At 40.7% G+C, this 20,480-nt stretch overlaps 1 protein-coding gene across 1 annotated transcript in view; it reads right to left on the reverse strand.

Moving 5' to 3' along the window:
* The window catches only part of Lrpprc (leucine rich pentatricopeptide repeat containing), a 76,878-nt gene that overhangs the window by 546 nt on the left and 55,852 nt on the right, over positions 1–20,480 (reverse strand). Inside the window, exons 28-37 of the mRNA XM_005077258.4 lie at positions 19,278–19,420; positions 19,033–19,141; positions 15,889–16,015; positions 10,671–10,759; positions 7,273–7,474; positions 5,221–5,360; positions 4,992–5,107; positions 2,834–2,908; positions 1,716–1,800; positions 125–267 (exon numbers count right to left, since the gene is read on the reverse strand). Of these exons, the coding sequence (XP_005077315.1) occupies positions 125–267; positions 1,716–1,800; positions 2,834–2,908; positions 4,992–5,107; positions 5,221–5,360; positions 7,273–7,474; positions 10,671–10,759; positions 15,889–16,015; positions 19,033–19,141; positions 19,278–19,420 (1,229 nt within the window). The remainder of the gene's footprint in view (positions 1–124; positions 268–1,715; positions 1,801–2,833; positions 2,909–4,991; positions 5,108–5,220; positions 5,361–7,272; positions 7,475–10,670; positions 10,760–15,888; positions 16,016–19,032; positions 19,142–19,277; positions 19,421–20,480) is intronic.

The following is a 20,480-nucleotide window of genomic DNA, read 5'->3' on the forward strand; positions in this document are numbered from 1 at the left end:
AGCCACTGCTTAGGCCCCCAGCCCTCCCAAGAGTCCTCACAGTGACCTGTTTTCTCCTACACCCTTAGTGTTCTTGGCACACATACACTGCGCAGTTATCTTCTCTCTCGGTAAGGATACTCACAGGAGGCTCTGTGAAGGGTACAGGCTCGCCAACCTCCTTGAGCAAAGTCGCATAGCGCTTCAGAAACAGCTCATCCAGCGGCATGTTCTTTGCTGTCAAGTGCTCATACAACTCCTTGGCGGAGGCCACGTCCTTGTCTAAGACTGAAAGGAGTTGCAGGAGAGAGATGAACCGTGGATGAACAGAAGCCGCCCTCCTACCTGTCACCAGCATCCTTCCCACTCAAGCGCTCCAGGATCCAAGACAAAGGAGGCCGGCCGCTCAGTCTACACTACCCATTCCTCCACACCCTTCCTCCAAAACACACGGAGAGGGGTAGGGGGAGAGGGAGGGCAGGCACTGCAAGTCTGAAGAACATTAATGGTGCCGAGGACCCTCGGTACAGACAGAATGACCTCAAGCTCTCAACTATTAAGTATGAGGCTGTGAGGAAAGCAGGATTAACCAGGCGTGCTCAGAGGGGAAGGCTGGTGACTGAAGCTCAGCCAATTGGCTTCCCTGTGTGAATCTTTGCCCCACCCTCATTCATCGCCTACACCAGTCTAGAGCTCCTGGCCCCGCCCTGCTGACATCTAACCCCACCTTTTCCTCCACTCATGCCCCGCCCCCCAGCAGGGACCGGATCATGGCTTTACTAGTATTTATGCGACTGGCATGAGGAAGCCTAGGTTTCAGCTGTTCTGAACCATGCAGGATTTCATGTGGAAACAAAGACTCTGACTGCTCCATCATCTGCTCTACCACAGATTCTTATTTATTGCACTGAGCAAGCCTGTGGGTGGCACATGGCCAGGCCATCATGGCTTGGAAATGACAACATTTTATCTTCCTTGTGAGGAAATTTGAGACTGTCTCTTGCTCATGGTGACTGTGACAGAGAGGAGACAAGAAAGAGACAGACTGAACTCTGGATAGGATGTGAGATGACTCTCAATCATGGTGGGGGCGGGAGGGGCACTGAGGAATCCCAGGGGCAAACAGGAGGCCAGCACTTCTGTCAGGCAGGCCAGGGTTGGCAGAGAAGGTGCCGGGCCAGCAGAGTCCTAGAGAACTTCCAGGTCTGTCTGGGAGCCTGGGCCCTGACTCCACGTATCTGGACCACTCTGAAAGTGCTTGGGTTATTTTTTTTAATGTTAAAGTTCCTGAAATACATAACTTTGTACTTTTCTTATAGTTTAAAAAATTAAGAGCACTGGCTACTCTTCCAGAGGTCCTGAGTTCAATTCCCAGCACCCACATGGTGGCATCTGTAAGGGGGATCTGGTGCCCTTTTCTGTTGTGCGTGAAGACGGATCACTCATATACATCAAACAAAACAAGCCAGATGGGAGTGGTACACGTTTTTAGTCCCAGCACGTGGGAGGCAGAGGCAGGAGGCTCTCTGAGTTCAAGGGAGTGAGTTCCAGGACAGGCTCCAAAGCTACAAAGAGAAACCCTGTCTCGAAAAAACAAAACAAAAACAAACTCCCAAATATTCTAGAGCTAAAATGAATGAGTAATTATCTGAAATTTAAGGTTTGAGTCGAACTGATAGATGACTACACTTAGACTATTACGTCACCTGACTAATGGAGTGAGATTCAATTATTACCATAGCTTTTCATGATGGAAGAGTATGCTTCTTTCTTATCATATAACTCAGGAATCAGTTCTAACAAAGTCTTCAGCACCGGTGCCTGGGAAGAGTTAAACAAAGGTTACAAACTCAGAAGAGACACACAGACACCAACATATTACAACACAACGAACCACTCAGTGGGCCGCTTTCACTTAAGTGTATCTCCAAATTTGATGTTAATCCAATAAACCATATTCAGATAAAAATCACCCATTTTTCAATAATTACTGGCATTTCATTTATATTCCTGAGTGCTTTCAAAAACAGATGTAAATAATAAAACCAAAGCATTTAACACTTCTTTTTTAAAATCAACTATTAACGTATCAAAAAGTTCTAAGATCTCAAAGGTAAAAGAGATAACGGTTGTATTTTTTCTGTGTAGCCCTGGCTGTCCTGGAAGGCACACTGTAGACCAGGCTGGTCTCAAACTCACAGATCCACCTAGCTCTGCCTCCTGAGTTCTGGGATAAAGGGTGTGCACTACCACCACCACCACCTGGTTGTATTTTAATGTTAAAAAAAAATTCAGGACAAAATATGAAGATTCAAAACTTCTGCAGTGTCCCCCATATCCAGGAAGATGCATCTCTAGGATCTCACTGGAGTGGTCACCTTACTGCTTGGAGGGCACTGCAGAAACAGATCCCATTTACTGCAGAGAAGACAGAGCCTCCTCCACGGAGTAAATCAGACTTCAGTGATGAATTTCATGTATCGACAACCCGTTCCCATCTTACCAGAGCAAATTGCAGCTTAATTATCTATGGACTGCCAACAGCACCGTGGCTAGCACTTAAAAACTCTAACTCCTGTTTTAGCATATTAACTAGTCAAACCAAATCTAGGTCTGCATCTTTCTTGAACTCCTTCCTGTCAGCACTGGGCACACACTAAGCAGGCTCTACCACTGAACTATACTCCAGACAGACAGACAGACAGACAGACAGACAGACAGACAGACAGACAGACAGCACACACACACACACACACACACACACACACACACACACACACACACACACACACACACACATCTGGTGTTTTCAGGTAAGGTGCTGACCCGCTGGGAGCCAAGCATAGCACGGTACCTTGTTCCGTTTCTGAGAGCTCCTGACACAGAACACCGCCATAACTGAGCTTTGTTCAGCAATGGCACCACACCTCTAAAAAGTAAAACAGTGTTCAGGTCAATGAAGGTTTTAAATAATCAGATGGAAGTAAACATTCCCAATAGCACAGCGCTGTATCACCACCGGAGAGCCCAGAAGCCAGCCTGGTCTGTTTGGGTATGGAGGGCAACAGGGCAGAGCTGTGCCAAGCACTGAGGAGAGTGTGGCTCTTTGCATCCAAGGATGAAGTTTGTTTAAAAAGAAAAGGGAAAAATTAAACTAATGCTTCAACAACCACAGAACAAGGCTTAGGGACTGCAAAGAAAGAGGGAAAAGAGAAACACGGTTCCTCTCCAATTATTCTGCCAAGCATTCACAAGTGAGCTAGGGATCATAAGGTTAATTCTACATTTAATAAGGTGTCAGGGAGATAACTGCTCATTTCTTTATAAAAATTAAAATGTACAAAGCACGCTCTCTTTAAAGTATAATTACCTACACTTATGCATACAAAAGGACCGATTTCAATCTCTCCATTTCATAAAAGGCTTTCATTGCAATAGACAGCCAGTGCTTGAGAAAGAGACAAAAGTTAAACTAAAAAAAAGTTTATATGACAGACCAGATAAATCAAGTGTCTATCCAATCTTAGATGCTTTAGTCAAATCAAATATGGCAAGACAATATTTTAGTTTGTACTCATTGCAGATGTCATCCTCTAAGTTTCTAAAAGCACATTGTTCAGTCAAAGCTTTACAACACTGTCACTGGGAAGATGAAGAGTAGAAAAAGAACTTTTGCGGACTCGCAGAACATTTACATTACAAACTGATGCTTTTGACATCTGGGAATCATGTGTTCCTCACTTTACTATTTGGCAAGCAAGTAAAGTATGGGACTGCGGTCAGATCGGCCATCAAGAGCTCCCAGGCCTGGCCTCATGGCTAGAGGCAGCTCTGAGCACAGCCAGATGGCTGGCAACTGTGCCTCTATGGATGGCTCAGAACAATCAAAAGACTGTTCAAGGTGGAAACACCATCACAAGCACAACTAAGTAGTGATGCTCACAGTCCTCAGTGGTTAGCTGCAGATACAAGAAGAACATTCCAGAAAGAGAGGAGTGGGGATTCTGATATCCCTATCATCTACTTCCTACAAAGAGTAGTAAATGAACTACGCCAAAACTCGAGTAGAAAGTTCAGACAGCAGAGCAATTTGCACTTTTATGTGACTGTTAGCTCAGAGAAAAATGTCCAGACACGCCTCTGAAAAGTGGCTTGGATTGTGCTGTCAAGCTAGACTAACTTGGGTCCAAGGTGGAGCTCAAGGCAATGGGTACAGCATCACCTTCTGTGTCTCCTACTTAAGATATGGCACAGCTGGTAGGAATGTAAGTGAACACAACACTATTTACTATCAGAAATTGGTGCCAGGCCTCAATCTGACACGGAGTCTACACAAACACAGTTGCTGGCAGGATCCCGGTGACTGTTTGACTGCCACCTGCTGGGAAGGGGCCCCCGGCGGTGCCTGTTTGTGTACACTGCCAGTAGCAGCTCCATCACCCACTGCTCCCGCGCCGGCGCACCTTTATATTCAGAGCTGTTAAACTGGCATGAATGCAGTTGTCTCCTTTTCCTCAAGATTGCTAATTTAACTGAGAGTGTGGGCCACAGAGACCTGCATTTGTCATGTAACGTGTCTATGACACGTCAGTGAATAGAAAGCAAATTCAACTCTTAATAAACCTTGAATGAGGCACTGAGAATGTTTGAGTGTTCAAGTGAGAAGCTGTACATGGAAAGCAAACATTTCCTACTTCTTGTTTGCAAACTGTGTTGCCATGGCGATGCACAGTATTTAGTGTGTTAAAGAAATTAGGAAATCAAAGGAATATTTGCTTTGCATTCCCCGTCTTCACAGAAACATCTCGTTTTCCCACCCGATGCCCATCTTAATTGCAAGGATACTTCAGCTCTACCTGACAACTTTAAAATTGGCAACCTGCCGCCCCCAGTCTTGCCATACAATCTTGATTTACACTCAAGTCCAGCATCCTAGCAGGAGTGTCCTCTACCTCCGGGCTGCGGCTCACACTCCTGTCTAATCATTCTGTTTGCTTCCAATGAGTCATTACCTCTAAGAGAGCTCTGGCCTCATCCACCTTTCCTGAGTCCAGAAGCTGCAGGAAGAGATCCGTGACAGGCTTGTAAAGCGCGAACTGATTGGCCAGTTTCTCAGACATGATGCTCACTGCAAGGGAAACAGGTAAGGAAAAACTTTCACCAAAACAGGCTATGACCAACTTGCTCCCCAAGGAAGTCAAAGGAGCGGCTCCTACGCCCTTTAACAAGCAGACAACTTACACCGCTCTAGCGCTGTCTGCATCTGTTCTTCTATGACTTTTCGGAATAAATATGACAAGCCAAAGTACTGTGGTTCTATGGTTCGATTCTCTGATGTAAGCATGTGTTCAATATTTTCTATGGCAACATCTATGTTGTTACTGTAAAAGAAAACAAAATTACAATGAAATATTTGCTTCTATAAAAATTGCAGCCAGTTTTAGGCAGGAATTAATTCATGCGGGGACTCATGTAAATGCTTCAGAAAAGAGGAACTATATTTACAAGCAACCAGATTGATAACAATGATAGTTTTTAAAGCATACCCCATATAACATAACCTAGTTATGTTAGGTGACAAAAGCAACTGCTGAGTGGCCACTTGTTTCAAAACAGTGTTTGAGAAACGAGATGAAACTGCATTTGTCTTGAATATTTAATTTGATTTTGCAGTTCACTGGATATAAAATGCTATTATTTTTGCTTTATACACTATAAGGAGCACTAGTGTATGAGGCAAAGAAAATACATAATATCTGGAGATTAAAAAATAAAAAGATCATAGTAAAAAAAAGTTATCTTCATGGCTAACAGTCATAGAGATTTCTTTGTATCAGGAACCATACTTCTGGGGAAAAGTCAGTACTAGAATCCTCAAAAAAGGATACTTTACTTTTGGGGAGAAAAATAGAAATTCTGTGTCCTTCCTCAACAAAATAGAGTATTTGTCAGATCTTTCTTATGAGTTTACATAAAAAAATTATTTTAAAGTAAGAACATGTTTTCCATCATAAAAAACAGTATACTACAACTTTAAAATAAATGTTCATCTGTGAGAACATCACATTTTCTTATTTTAAAAAGTTTGAAACTATTTTGGGAAAGTTTTTGAAAACATTTTATTTTATCTATACATGGCTGTTTGCCTGAATATTTGTATGGACAGAGACGGTGACAGATCCATACGGTTGTGAGCCACCAAGTGGGTGCTAGGAACTGAACTCAGGTCCTTTGGAAGAGCTATAAGTGCTCTTAACCAGTGAGTCTTCTCTCCAGGCCATGGGAAATAGTTTTAGAATAAACAACAGCAAGAAGCTTTGCATAGCAGTATTTTAATATCATATCCTTTTATTTTAGAGTTATTCTTAGGACTTTTCTGAGGAAGTTTCACTGCAGAGCCCAGATTGTCATAAAGTTCCTGATCCTCCTGCCTTGGCCTTCTGAGCTCTGGGATCACGGCCTGAATCATGTTCGATCTTGTAGCAACTAGTGAGAACAGAGAAAAGCCGTCTGTCTGTCCTTCTGCAACGGCGACAGCTCAGGTCTGGATGCCTTCCCTTCCTGTGGGTATGTGTACTGGTGGCTAAGAGAGATGAAGCGCTTTTGCTTTTTTTTTTTTTTAACGCTTGGGCTACAACTTATGATTGCTAACCAGGTTCTCCATCATAAGGGTATCCCCCCCTTGTCTTTCAAGACAGGGTTTCTCTGTGTAGTCCTGGCTGACCTAGAACTCAGAGAGAGTCACCCGCCTCTCCCTCCTAGAGTGCTAGGTATGCGTGACCATATCCAGCAGAAATGTGTATTTTTAACAAGTGTGCAAGTCCTGTTTCACTATGCTATTAGTATGCTGAGATGCTAAAGAACTGCTTGATTAGGAAATATAATCATTTAATTTTTGTAAAGAAAGTGTTTTGATGACAAGACACATACTCATGTGTATATATTTTATACACATGTACATATTTTACATACATGTACATAAGCGTATAAAAGCATAACATACATTTATATGTGTGAGTTAGCAACTGTGGAGTATATTTTATAAATGACAAATGTTTATCCTAAGATTTAATTACAGATAAAATACATTTAACATAACTAGTTTTAATAGTTAGTAAATAATCAACATAATTAGGATTGAAAATTTTCTGATGATTGACATGGTTTCCAAAAGGTGCAAAGAACAAAAACAAACAAACAAACAAACAAACAAACAAAAACAAAAAAACAAAAAACATTTTAAAGGTGGTTACTTGAGATAACCCTCGGTGAAGACAGCTAGGAAATACTCACTTCTTCATCTGGGCCAAGGCAGTGTTATTGATGAAAACCATTTTTGAGAGTCCAATCTCGTCCAGCCCGTTTACCATCCCACGGATGGCCTCTATGCTTTCCAGGTCACCCTTCAAGGCACAGGCCTGGATGAGGCGGGTGATGGCTACTTTAGAGGGGACCTGCTCCAGGGCCAAGGATGCTTTTAGAGTTTCCACAGCCACTAAAATGGAAAGCAGAGGACCAAGTTTTTCTTAAATGACCCACACTGACTTTAACACATCTTGAAAACCAGCTTTTAACATGCGCATCAAATGGCTCAATACAAAAAAAAAAGAATAATTAATGCTTCATGAAAAATCTACTAAAATGATGCATCTGAAGTAATGTATGAGAAGAACAAAACTTCATGTCAGAAAGAAGGAAATGTTATTGACAACGTGAGTCCCATTCAAGGATACTATTTCATGACTAATCACGGAAGGTGACAAGTTCTGACAAGTACAAATAAGGAAGAAATTTTTTAAATGAAAGAATAGACCAAAAAGACAAAAAATAAGTCACTTCTACTCATGTTAATAATTTCTACATTTAGCTAACTCAAAGAACAAACAATTATCAAAAACTTTTAACGTCTCATATTCTTTCTTGAAAATGGTCCAAACAGGACAGAACTATACAAACCAGCTGAGCAGGAGCCGTCGCTCAGATTTATTCCACACAATTAGGCTCTTTCCAGATATTTGCTGCATCCAGTTTCCAAAAAAAATAAAGCTCATTCAATTCTTTGAGCTACAGTTAAAGAGGTTCTGTTTGCGTGATTTACAGACTCACACCCAAGTGTGGTGAGACCTTTGTATGAAATCAGGTGCTACCTGGGAGGGTTGCACCAGTACTTAGTCTAACACCTTTACCACCACCCAGAAACTTCCCGGCTTTGTAGCAATTAAAGCATTGTAACCTAGACAAAGCTAAGGTTCTCCAGGCAGCTTCTAGAAGAAGAGCAGCCTATCCTCACATGGGAAGAGAAAGGGTAGTAATTAAACAGTCTATTAAAAACAATACAGTAAAAAAGCACGATCAATTTAGTCTTCTTTACTGAATAAACTATTGTAATTTCAAATTACACATGATCCAGACCATTGACTGTCAAGTATAAAAAGGGGAAAATAATTTTAAAATCAGTAAGATGTTATAAATATGTATGCACATACCAGAAAATAAAATATGATCCAGACAATCAGCTTGACCGCATCTTGTTAAAGGATAAGGTTACATACCGACAATTGTGCTCAACACCTTTTAGTCTCTAAGCACACCGTGAGTGAGACCTTCCCGAGACTGAGAAATGCTAACAGAGCGAGACAGAGGATGGTGGCTCAAGGCTGAGGGCACATTTACTATAATGCAGGTGTGTGATTAAAAGCTGTGCTCAAAGAGCCCTTCCGAACCAACCTTACAGACAAGCACTCCAGGTGCGTGCACGCACAGGAGACGGGATAGGGATGGGAGGTGGGGAATCCAAGCAGAGAATACAAGAGCTTACGATCTGTCAAGAATGATACCCCATTCATATCCCTCTTCCCCAAGCCTTCTCTGACTGTCCCTCAATTCCAACATTTCTGTCAAATGCTCTAGTAATAGTGAGTATATGGCTACATAGCAGTTACTAATAGTCTACAAAAGCATTAGTTTATTAATTACTGTAAGATTTAATCAGCCATTTTATTGCCATAGATAAGTTTGGTAAAATAAAGCTGAAGTTGTGTGTTGGGGGGGGAGGGGCACAAGGATCCAAAAGATTGAAGATCAGGCACTCTCTCTGGGTACCATTCCTGCCTTGCTGGTGGACAGCCCTGAGTCTTCACCAGATGTGGGTTTAGTGAGGCTTGGCAGTGAGGGCTGGGTGGAAGTGAAGGAGGGATCAGAGCGCTCATGGTCAGACACCACACCAAATGTATCCTTGTGGTTTTTAATGGGGCACCTAGTAGAAGCTAGGACTCAGCAAAAAGCCTTGGAGCATATTAGCTGCAAAGTCAACTCCTGAAAACAGTCTTGTTCTTTGTGTCTACAGAAACGTTAGCTATTTAAATTTTTACAAGGAGCAGATTTTAATTCCCTCTTCGTTTCTCAGAGACTGCCTAACTGTGCAGTCCAGACTGGCCTCAAGCCTCAACAATCATCCTGCCTCGGCTTCTCATGTGCTAAGATTACAGTGGGCTCCACCATGCCAGCTAATCTACATGAAAATAAATCTCACAAAATCATTCCTACTGAAAACTTAAAAAGCAATCCTTATTGCACCTCCCAAATACAACTCGGACTATCCGAGACTGTTAGCGTGTACAATGTGCCTACGGAAGCTCTGGAAAGGGAAAAACAGCCACTTAGGTATTCAGCCACAGTCAGTGAGGGAGACAGCTCAAGACCAGCAAGCTTAGGCAGCCACCGTGAGCAACACTGAGGCTGAGCAAACACAGCTTCCTCTCAGAAGAGGGCGAGTTATTTGATGATGTGCAAAGCCAGGAGCAGCATCATTATTGAAGCCCGGGGAAGGAACAACTACCACAGCGAAGAGCTCAGGAGCTTCTAACCTCAGTGCCTCCTAAGTGGGCTTTGTTGTAGTAGTGTTGCTATACCAACTAAAATTCAAACATGAAAGTCAATTGAAAAGCTACTTTCCTAACTTGAAGAGTCATCACTGTCCCCCATGAGAGCTAATCTACCCCACCGGAAAGCCATGAACAGCCTCCACGGAACCCCCAGCTCCCAAATCCCAACCCTCCCCCAAGTTACCTCCACAATGACCTAGGGAGACCCTCTCCACATTCATTTAAAAACCCTCCATCCCAAACAAACACTGCATTGCACTGCTGTTGGTATTATGAACTATTAAAAAAAGTATTAGATTAGGTTTTTTTTAAAAAATCAATATCACAATCATTTGATGCACAATCCTGCAAACTTAACACTCAATTTAACTCATTTGCTATCTCATATACAACCAACACAACATGCAAGAAATAACTGCTGGGAATTGTTTCAGACCTCCAAAGTATGTTAATTTCCAAAGCAAAATGACTTGTGCTGTGAATTTTAACGCACTTGAAAGCCTGTACTTTCTCTCGTTCTGGAACACAAATTTTGCATGTCTGAAGAGCTGTGATTCATCTTAAGAAAACCCATCTTGTGTTAAATGGAATGGAAACTGGACTAAGTGGTCAAATGACAAGTACATTCATATTCAAGTTGTATTATAAATGCATGTACAGTAATTTACGTCTCTCAGCTACCACAAAAGGCTCTTGATAAGCAGGTAATTTGCTAAATGGACTCCTTTATCCAAGTATTCGAAGGGCGTTACAAGAAAAATCTGCAGAGGCATTAATGTGACGTAAAGGTCAAGCATTGTGACATACCTTTCAAATAATCCCGCCTAACTTGCGCTATGATGAGGAGGCTGTTGGCAGCATCGTTCAGTGTGAAGCCCTTGATGTGGGTCTCGGCGCTAAAAGAAGCAGACATTTAGAAAGGAATTACTGACATGCTTCTGATACGATAATAAATGGTTGAGCACCAAGGTGAAATTATAAAAACTACTGTTCGTATGTTAAAAATATTGCTGCAAAATATCGACCTGGAGACAGCTTTTGTGTTATCCTGTCAATGGTTATAGAAGGATAATTTTTTTTTGCATTCTGACAGATGACAAAGTTGGAAATGAGCAACAAAAGAAACAAAGTACAAGATTTTTTTTAAACAATCGGTTCAGATTCTTGAGTGCTGACATATTAGGTGACTAAAATAACCGCATGCCCTGCATTGTTCGCTGTATCCAAGCTCTGGATACTCTCTCTGTCTCTGTCTCTCTCTCTTCCTAATTATAAAATGTAAAACTAATCTTCCAGCAACAAAAATGGACATTTTATTTTCAGTGCTGTACAACCAACACCATATCATTTGGCATTTGGTTGATTAATTTTCAAATTTCTGTCACCTAGTACAGTTTTTAAAGCTTTTAAATTAATTTTCAAATTTCTCATTTAGTATAGTTTTTAAAGCTTTTAAACAGTGCAGAATCAAAACCACTGTTACGCTAAAATTTAAAAAACAAACTTCCTAATTTTTAAAAACTCAATAGCAAAACCAGCTTTACTTAACACCAAATCCTACAGGGTTAACTAAAGCCAAATAAAAACAAACAAACAAACAAACAAACAACAACAACAACAAAAAACCCTAAAATATAACTAGAAGCAGTCTGTTTGCTGCCCTGTTTGGACATGTCTAATGATGAAATTTAGCATCCTTAAAGCCTCAGAGTTGAACTCCCGACTAGGAAATATTCACAGGTCACAAGGAGCAAGAGCAATCGCTGCCGTTTGCCTGGCTGGCTCAGCAGTGGCCTCGCTGTCAATCTGCCATGGCTACCGACACAAGCGTAAAAAAGCACCGAGCATAGCCCAAGAGAAGCAGGACCACTATTCTCATCAATCCAAGAAAATCAGCCAAAGATGCCATGTCGTGCCCCTCTTCCCGGTCACTTGCAGCAGCATCAAAAGCTCACCCTGCAGTCCTTAGATGAAGATGGCACCCCCCCCCAGCAGCTGGCTTTGATTTTTTTTCCCCTTTTGTCCCACCTGTCAAAGCTCCTAGATCAACAGCTCAGTGAGACTATGTGCTTAAAGGACTTACTTTCTCAACCTGAAGGAATAAATAAAAATCTCATCTCTCACACCAATATTATACCATAGTCACTTAAGAATATTATTTACAGCCGGGCAGCAGCGAATGTCTTTACTCCCAGCACTCAGGAGGCAGAAGCAGATGAATCTCTGAGTTCAAGGCCAGCCTGGTCTACAGAGTGAATTCCAGGACAGCTAGGGATACACAGAGAAACTCTGTCTGAAAGAAACAAAATAAAAACAAAAAACCAACCAAACAAAAAACGAATATTACGGTTTAAAGCCAACCTGGCATGTTAACTCAAGACTTTAATCCTAGGGAAAAAACCAACCAAACAAAACCGAGTATTACAGTTTAAAGCCAGCCTGGCATGCTAACTCCTAGCACTCAGGAGGCATAGGCAGGCAGACGAATGTGAGATCAAGACTAGCTTGATCTATAGAGTACCAGGCAAGCAAAGTCGTGAGAGAACTGTCAAAACCAAACCAAAGCAAACCAAACTAACAATAAATCCCCAAAATTACAACAACAAAAAGCCAAAAACAAGGTAACAAATCTTGACTCTTAACTGACAACAATAAGCAACAAGCTTTTGGAAAACACTAAACATCACCTAACAATCTTCCAAAAGGGCTCTGTATTTGTTTCAAATGTGAATGAAAGTGGAGATTAAATCAAAAGGAAGAAACCTCCCCCTATCTACTGTACCGTAGAAAGGGACCAATCACAAGGAAAATGCATTCTAATCTGATGTAAACAGATAAAACCCAAAGTTACTCACAGAAACCTTTACACAAAAAATACAATTTTGGATCCTAATCTTTAGTTTTATTTTTCAGTTGCCAAACCAAACTTTCAGTTCAAAACCATTCCTTTCTTACAGAAGGGAATATTATTATCTATGCTGTTCAATGGGGGTAGGCCACTAGTCACAGGGAATATGTAATTGAATTATATATTTAAGTTTACACATTCAAATGGTCACATTAAGGCTGGTGGCTACTGGAGTGGGCTGAATAGAATTTCAGACTAAAACTGCCAAAAATAAAGGAAATAAAGGGTATGCATCATACAGCTTGCCACTAACTGCAAATATTTATCTTTCTCACCTAAAGACAGTATTTCAAGGAAAACTCCCATTTTCAGAGCAATGAATGGACTACTAATGATTCTAGTTTATGCAACTCAGAGTGACAAAACCTGGCCAGCCCAGTGAAAACAGTGACAGGTTTAGTTGGGTTTCTAGACAGACAGAAACAGTAGCCAGAGAGGACAAGAGAAACCAAGCACTGCTCATACGGGTAAATGGGTCTTGGCTCCCTAAGAAATCATTTAGTATTTGTTCCCAGAGACCCTGAATCACTTAAGTTAGTGCCCTGGATGGAGAGTAAGAATGTCAGATTGTTACAGACTACTCAGGCCTGTATGGTGTCTACCATAATAAAATCAAGTGACCAGCACAAAATAACCATTATTTTTAATCACTTTTATACTTATTGTGTGCATGTGCATATATATGGGCACACACAACATATAGAGGTCAGAGGACCACTTGCTGGAGGAGGCAGGTCGTCCTTCCACCAAGGGGGTCTTAGCTTGTTAGCCTTTACCTGCTGAGCCATCTTGTTGGCCCAACCACTCTGATAGCTGACACAGAGCTGGGGGGGGAGACAGCCAGGAAATGAAACCAAAGAAGTTAATTCGACATAATTACAATAACACAATTAATTGGATAATTCAAATATTCCCAGTCCGGTACTGTCCTGGAACTCTCTCTGTAGACCAGGCTGACCTTGAACTCACTCAGAAACACACCTACATCTCACACCTACATCTGCCTCCCAAGCGCTGGAATTAAAGGTGTGCACCACCACCTCCTGGCTCTTTTCAAGAAAGGTACCGAACATAGGTTTAACCCAGGTCACAATTCTACATAATGATAAACAACATTTTATGTGTTCAAGGTTAAGACCGTGTAACCAATTTCCTGTTGAGGATTTGGATCTTGGATTCTCTTGGGTTCACATAGCTACATGGGAGAAGCAGCCATAGAGTGATCCCTATAGGATGTCACAGTTGAAATAGAAGCACTCTGACAGGTACAAAGTCTTACCTATATATGGGATCTACAAAACCCAACTCAGACACAGAGAGCAGAATAGAGCTTGCCAGGAGTGGAAGCAAGGGAAATATGGCGATGATGACTAATGAATAACAGCAAGGCAAGGTGAGTTCTCGAGCCCTACACAGCAGTGCCTACAGTTAATAATACTTAGAGGGGAGATCATCAGTGTAATTACACAGACTCAGAAAACCCAACAATGACAATGACGATGAGGATAAAGGAGGTGGGAGGAGCTCTAGATAGTGATGGATCTGTTTACGGCCCAGATGCTGGTGGTGGTTTCATTGGTATATACTTATCCCCAAAGTAAATGAGATGTATACATTAAATATGTATATCTTTTAATACATCAATCATATTGTAGAAAGGCTTCATTAAAAACCTAGAGAGGAAAAAGGAATATAATCCTGTATTTTACAGGTTGCAGGTGAAAGGAGAGTAAGAGAGGTATTCTTCTAACCACTCAGGCCAACTCCTTCTAAGATCTGGACCACAGCAGAACCACAGGAATGACTCATAGCACCCACACCTGAGCAAACATACAAATATGCACATCAATGGAAATCAATATTCCACAAAATGATCTTTACTGTGTGAAGTGCTTTGATATTTCCCAGTCTATTTCATTGAAAAAATAATCATTCTGCCCTACTAAACAGTGGCAACTGCAGTTTGGAACTATGCCAGGTCAGTGGCCTTCCTTGAAGGGTACATCCAGCATTGAACACTTTAGGAGACAGTGTCACTAAATATACCATTAAAGGTATGCTATCAAAATGTTTAGGCACATGACTCATCAATTATCTGATATCTTTGTAAAATGCACAATCCTTGGTCACCCAAAACCAGAACCTTAGCAGAGGGCTCTAGGAAGAAGTTTCAATTGATCCTAGCAAGAGAGGGTCACTATGCACAAAGCCCAGTTAAGGCATTTTTGTGTGTGTTCTGTGGTATGAATGAGTATACATTTGCATGTGTGCATAGACAGATGTACATGCCAGTAGAGAACCAACAATGATATCTGGTGTTCTCCTCAGTTGCTCTCCATCTCATTTCCTGACACAGAGGCTCCTGCTGAACTTGAAGCTCATTATAGGTAATCTTTCCAGCCAGCTTGCCTAGCTTCTCTGTGGGGACTGGGGATATGAACCCTTGTCTTCATGCTTGCATAGCAAGGACTTAACCCCGAGTCATCACCACAGCCCCAGGATAAAGATGACTGATTTTATTTTGGGAAGTCTTTAGAAGATTTGTGACTAACTCTCAGGATTAAGTAGTTTTTTACTTTTTAAGGTTTCTTTCTTAAAAGTTTAGGTTTTCTATTTGAATTGATCAATACAAAATTCTCTTCTGTTTTCTACCTCCTTGTCTTTTCAAATTACTCATTTCAGAACACCTTTGGCTATTCTAAGATGGAGTTCCAAAACGATTTTCTGAAAAAGCAAGATAATCCACACCCTAGACCCTGCATTACAGCTGACAGAACACCATTCGAAAACTGTTTTGGGCCATCGTGTGAGGTATAGATAAGGTCGAAGTAGATTATTCAGTTCACCACTGAGTAAGTGCACAATCTATGGAGCACACAGACAGGTGAGGTCTGGCTGTGACTGCCCTGTGAGTGCCAGCAACACGTCTATTGTCCCAGCCCGCTGGAGGCAGGAGCGCTGCTGCATATGACATCAACCTGGAAAACCGTGAGACCCTGCTTCAAACATAAAACCTATAAAACTAAGTAACCTTTGATGCTATTTCTGTGAGCAAGTGAGACACTTAAGGCAGTGTCTCTTTAAAGTGAGGGTTTTAACAGAGGAACTCATACTCACAAGTCTCTCACTTGCATTGCTTGCGTAAAACAGTCTCTCCTCAGCAGTAAGCTTATCAATGTGCTGTAAGTTTCACTGTTAAACACAATGTTTTGCTTTTGAGCTTTGAGGAAGATATTATATGCGTCTATAAGAGAAAAAAGATAAAAGACAGTATTATTGTAGACTAGCAAAAGCACAAGGAACAAAACAAAACCCCAAAATATATATCCACTCACTGTTACCAGTTTGTAGAGATGGGCACCGACCATGCATGCCATCACCCTCAAACTGCTAAGAGAAACGGCAACTGCAGGAAGCGCTACTCCACGGAAACACTGGTGCCGCAAAGGGTTTCTTTTCCAAATTATTTTCTATATTTGCCTTGGGTCAATAAATTATGTTCTTGCTAATAAAAATGAAAATCAGTTCTTCTGACTACAAGAGATGATAGCTGTTTCGAAGTGAATCGCAAAATATGTGTTAAAGTCCAAATAAACCAGAGGTATAATTTAGATTGAGGGGTGCAAAAGATTCACTTTCAAGCTATCTTTAATCTATAAGTGGGTGGTTACAATGGTTCATATTTCAACACAATAGCATTAAAGTGAATATAGCCTATAATTCTAAAATTAGATCAAATTATTTGGCTACGACAGGACTTATACAAAAACATACAATTTTCAAATATACAGATATCTAACAAGTAAACTAGGCAACATTTGTTTGACTGATTAACAGTTTTATTTCACTTGTTCACAATAACTGTCAGCGAATGAAAAGATGTTAACCAAAGAGAAGTATCTACACTTTTCAGTCACTTACTTTTCTGAAATAAAATTGTTTGGCTCTAAAGAACCAACTGAAACTACAATCTACTCTTGTGTGTATAAACATATCACAACAGAGATCAGGTGAAGCTGATCCACTACAGACGGCCCTCTAGCAACATAAAACTCAGCAGGGAAGAAATGCACTGCATTCAGACAGGTACAGACATGATGTTAATGACCACAAGAACAGGCAAAAATAGTTGTGTAGTATGTACAAGTTAGGGAAGTTTGTATTATTCCCTCAATAAAACTCAAGTGGCAATGTCCAAATCTTATTTAAAACTGGAAATTAAATTGAGAAGGGAAAGATAAGGTCTGAGAATATTTATATTAGTGGTGTGCTAGTGAAGGAGATTAGGATTGTGTGAATAAAACTCAGTCATGCAAGTTGATCAGGTTTTAAATAAGCTTTCCAAAGCACTATTCCTTTTAGTTATTACATTACCAAGTACGTTGTGTCAGATTTTTGTTAATGCCTACAGAAAACAAAGGTAGAAAACCAGACACTCAAGAAGTAATTAATTATTTTAGTTAATGGCTATGTCAACAGATACCTAGAATAAACGCATTGTACCATCTGAAATAAGAGGATATGAAATCTTTGCTCCCTTATTCTTTCACATATATACATAGTTTCATCATATTTAGCCCCCCAATCTTCCTGTCTTATCCCCCTCATATTCTCACTCAATCAATTCTTCCCAACAAGTCACAACCCTATTTTCATGCCATCACCATCGTTGTGAGAGCGTGACCCGCTGCATTTAACTGGGGATGCTGGCACCAGTATGGGCGTGTTGTTATCTACTTGAGCAAGAGCTACTTTCCAGTAGCCACACAACTGCCGAGTGAGTCATCGCCTCTAGCAACCAATAACTGCCTCTGTCCTACGGCAGACATGGGGCCCCACGACTCTCTCCTCCCACTAAGTCATCTCTGAATGCAGTATCAATATCCATCACAAACCTTAAAAAAATACAGTGAACTATCCTACAAACAAATCATTTAAAATTATGCCAAAAAAATTATGGCACACAAGAATGAAGACACAAAAGAATCTATTACTCAGTGTTCTTTTCAAAGGGACTACAAAGTTAGGATGCACTGCTATTATTGTCCCTGTCGTTCACAGAGTTCCTTTGTTGCTCAATGAGGGCTAAGTAGTTTCTCAATATTCAAAATCACTAAAACTAGAAAACACTATTAGTTGCATTCTGGTACCATGGGAGCTTCGTCTACTCTTATCTATTAACTGTTTATGTGAGTTCAATGTACCAAGCCCATTAACCACAACTATCCCAATAGATACTACTCTAAGCATTGAATTTTCTTTTTCTAATATAATTTAATTTTTATTTTATATTCGTTGGTGTTTTGCCTCCATGCATGTCTGTGTGATGGTGTCAGATCCCTAGGAGCTGGAGTCACAGACAGTTGTGAACTGCCATGTAGGTGCTGAGAACTGAACCCAGATCCCTTGGAGGAGAAGAGCAGCCAGTGCTCCAATGAGCCATCTTTCCAGCCCTCGAACTGAATTTTCAAAACATTTATACTTGCTGAGTGTTTGAATCTTGAGACACACAAAATTCAGTATATAACTCTGAATCACACACAAAAACAATTAGCGGGATGGCTGTAAAATACTTAAGAAGTTAGCTAAATGTTTTCATTAAATAAAAGCAACCTCTGAAGCAGGGTGGTGGTGGCGTACACCTTTAATCCCAGCTCTCAGGAAGGCAGAGGCAGGTGTATCTCTGTGAGTTCAAGGCCAGCCAGCTCTGTAGAGTTCCAGGAAAGGTTCCAAAACTATACAGAGAAAGCCTGTCTCAAAACACCAAACCAAACCAAACAAAAAGCAACAACCTTTAAGAAGTTAACATCTAAGTTAGACATGATGGCATATCTGTAAGTCCAGCACTTGCCCTAAGTTGAGGGGGAGGTTCATCAGTATGGGGGTAGCCTAAACTACTGCCTGTCTCAAAAAGAAATCCCACCAGCCAAGAGTATTTACTATCATTAACTCAGTCTCTCATAGCCTATAACCTGTACCTAACAACGGTTCTTCACATCTTGGTCAGATTTCATCAGTAAATAGTTTATACAGATCTCAAATCTACACTGGCTTATGAATTATAATAGTATCACAACTAATAAATTACCAGTATTATGCTGATAATTACAAATTTCCCAGATGTGCCAATCTTTGCTAATCTAATACAATGTGAGTGAGTAAGCTCTCACCTGTGCATCTTTATCCAGCAGTGTCTCTAGTGCATGAGACTCAGCCCACCAGCTGCTAGTTAACCAGAAAAGAGACCCTGTGGGTATTTACCTTTGTTCTTGCGCAAATTGCAGCTCTCCAACAACATCTTCTCAGTGATGGTTTCTACTGCAGGCGGTGATGAAGAACTCAGGGACGAGCTGTCATCTTCAAACCACAACTTTAAAACAAAATTACCCAGGTCAACAAAAATGGGAAATCCAGCAATCTCTGCCTGTAAAATTGGGCTGTATTACATTAGGTTCTAGAAATATATCCAACAAAAATCTGGTGGGCTTCCACTAAAGACAAATTACCTCAGGAACGTCGAAGGGAACTTCCTGGTTGCCGGTTCTCAGGATCTCTGCTAACAGTTGCAGCGTCCTTTCACGGGGGATAATGTTTTCTTCCTGCATTTTATTCCAGACAGCATCAGCTCGTTGCCAGTCACTGTTTATTTCTGTTGAATTTGATTAATCAAAAGTCAATGACTATGCTAAGCAGAACTTTATGTTCATGAAGGCATTATTCCAAATGCTGTTGTCAGGGAGAGGAAACATTAGTGATTGTAGCCCACAGATGAGGAGAGTTTTCTGTGTATCTTTCTAATTATGAGACACAGAAATACTTTCTCTGACAAAAACAAAACAAAACAAAACAAAAAAACAGAAGCTAAACAAAAAAAAATATAGTAACAAACCACCCCCAGGCTTTTATCCAAAGCTTTGAAAATCAAGTTGATAAGCGTTGGTTTTTAAAGTAACTGAAAAATTGCTCAATGTGAAAATCAAAATCATAAGCAAGTTTGCAAAGACGATGAACACGTGTACAGCCTTAGGAATACCCATGGCTCTGGAACCATTAGGAATGTTCTTTTCTTGCAAAGGGACAAATGCCCAGGTGCTCTGACTTGGGCGAGGAGAGACTGACTATCTGTATTTCCCGTGCTGCTGAAGAGTCTCTGCCCCGGTGTTTTACATTTCTTATGGCAACTGAGTAAGTCTTAGGGCGGCAAGGATTCTCTTGTAAAGGAAACAGGCAGATGCCTTTGTACTAATTAATAAGTTAATGACTTCTATGTGGTGATGCCCAGTTTTCACAAATAATAAGGATGACAGGACTACTTTAGATGTTCTTTTGTTGGAATTGGCAGACGTGTATACAAGAAACATTAGGGAGGTGAGCTTTAGCACATCTATTTCTTACACGAGAGGGAAACTGTACCACTAAAGTGAGTTGCATTGCCCTGGATAGTCTCTCGATATCTTGACCTCCAGAAAGAAAAATTAAGTTTCTTTTTAACAGCCAGTGACTGCTAGAAGTATAAACTTGAACATACTCAATTCGAAATCAACATGAAAGAAAAAGATAAAAAGTAAGCAGGGTTATCTTCATAGGTCATATACGTAATGGAAATCACTCTAAGGTTCAGTGATTTTATACACACTTGATCATAAAACTAACATAAACCTTATGCTTACAATTAGTTTTTAAAGCAATTTTCTTATAAGTATGCCTCC

This window comes from Mesocricetus auratus, unplaced genomic scaffold, assembly GCF_017639785.1.
Source record: "Mesocricetus auratus isolate SY011 unplaced genomic scaffold, BCM_Maur_2.0 Super-Scaffold_100676, whole genome shotgun sequence".
Lineage (NCBI taxonomy): Eukaryota > Metazoa > Chordata > Mammalia > Rodentia > Cricetidae > Mesocricetus > Mesocricetus auratus.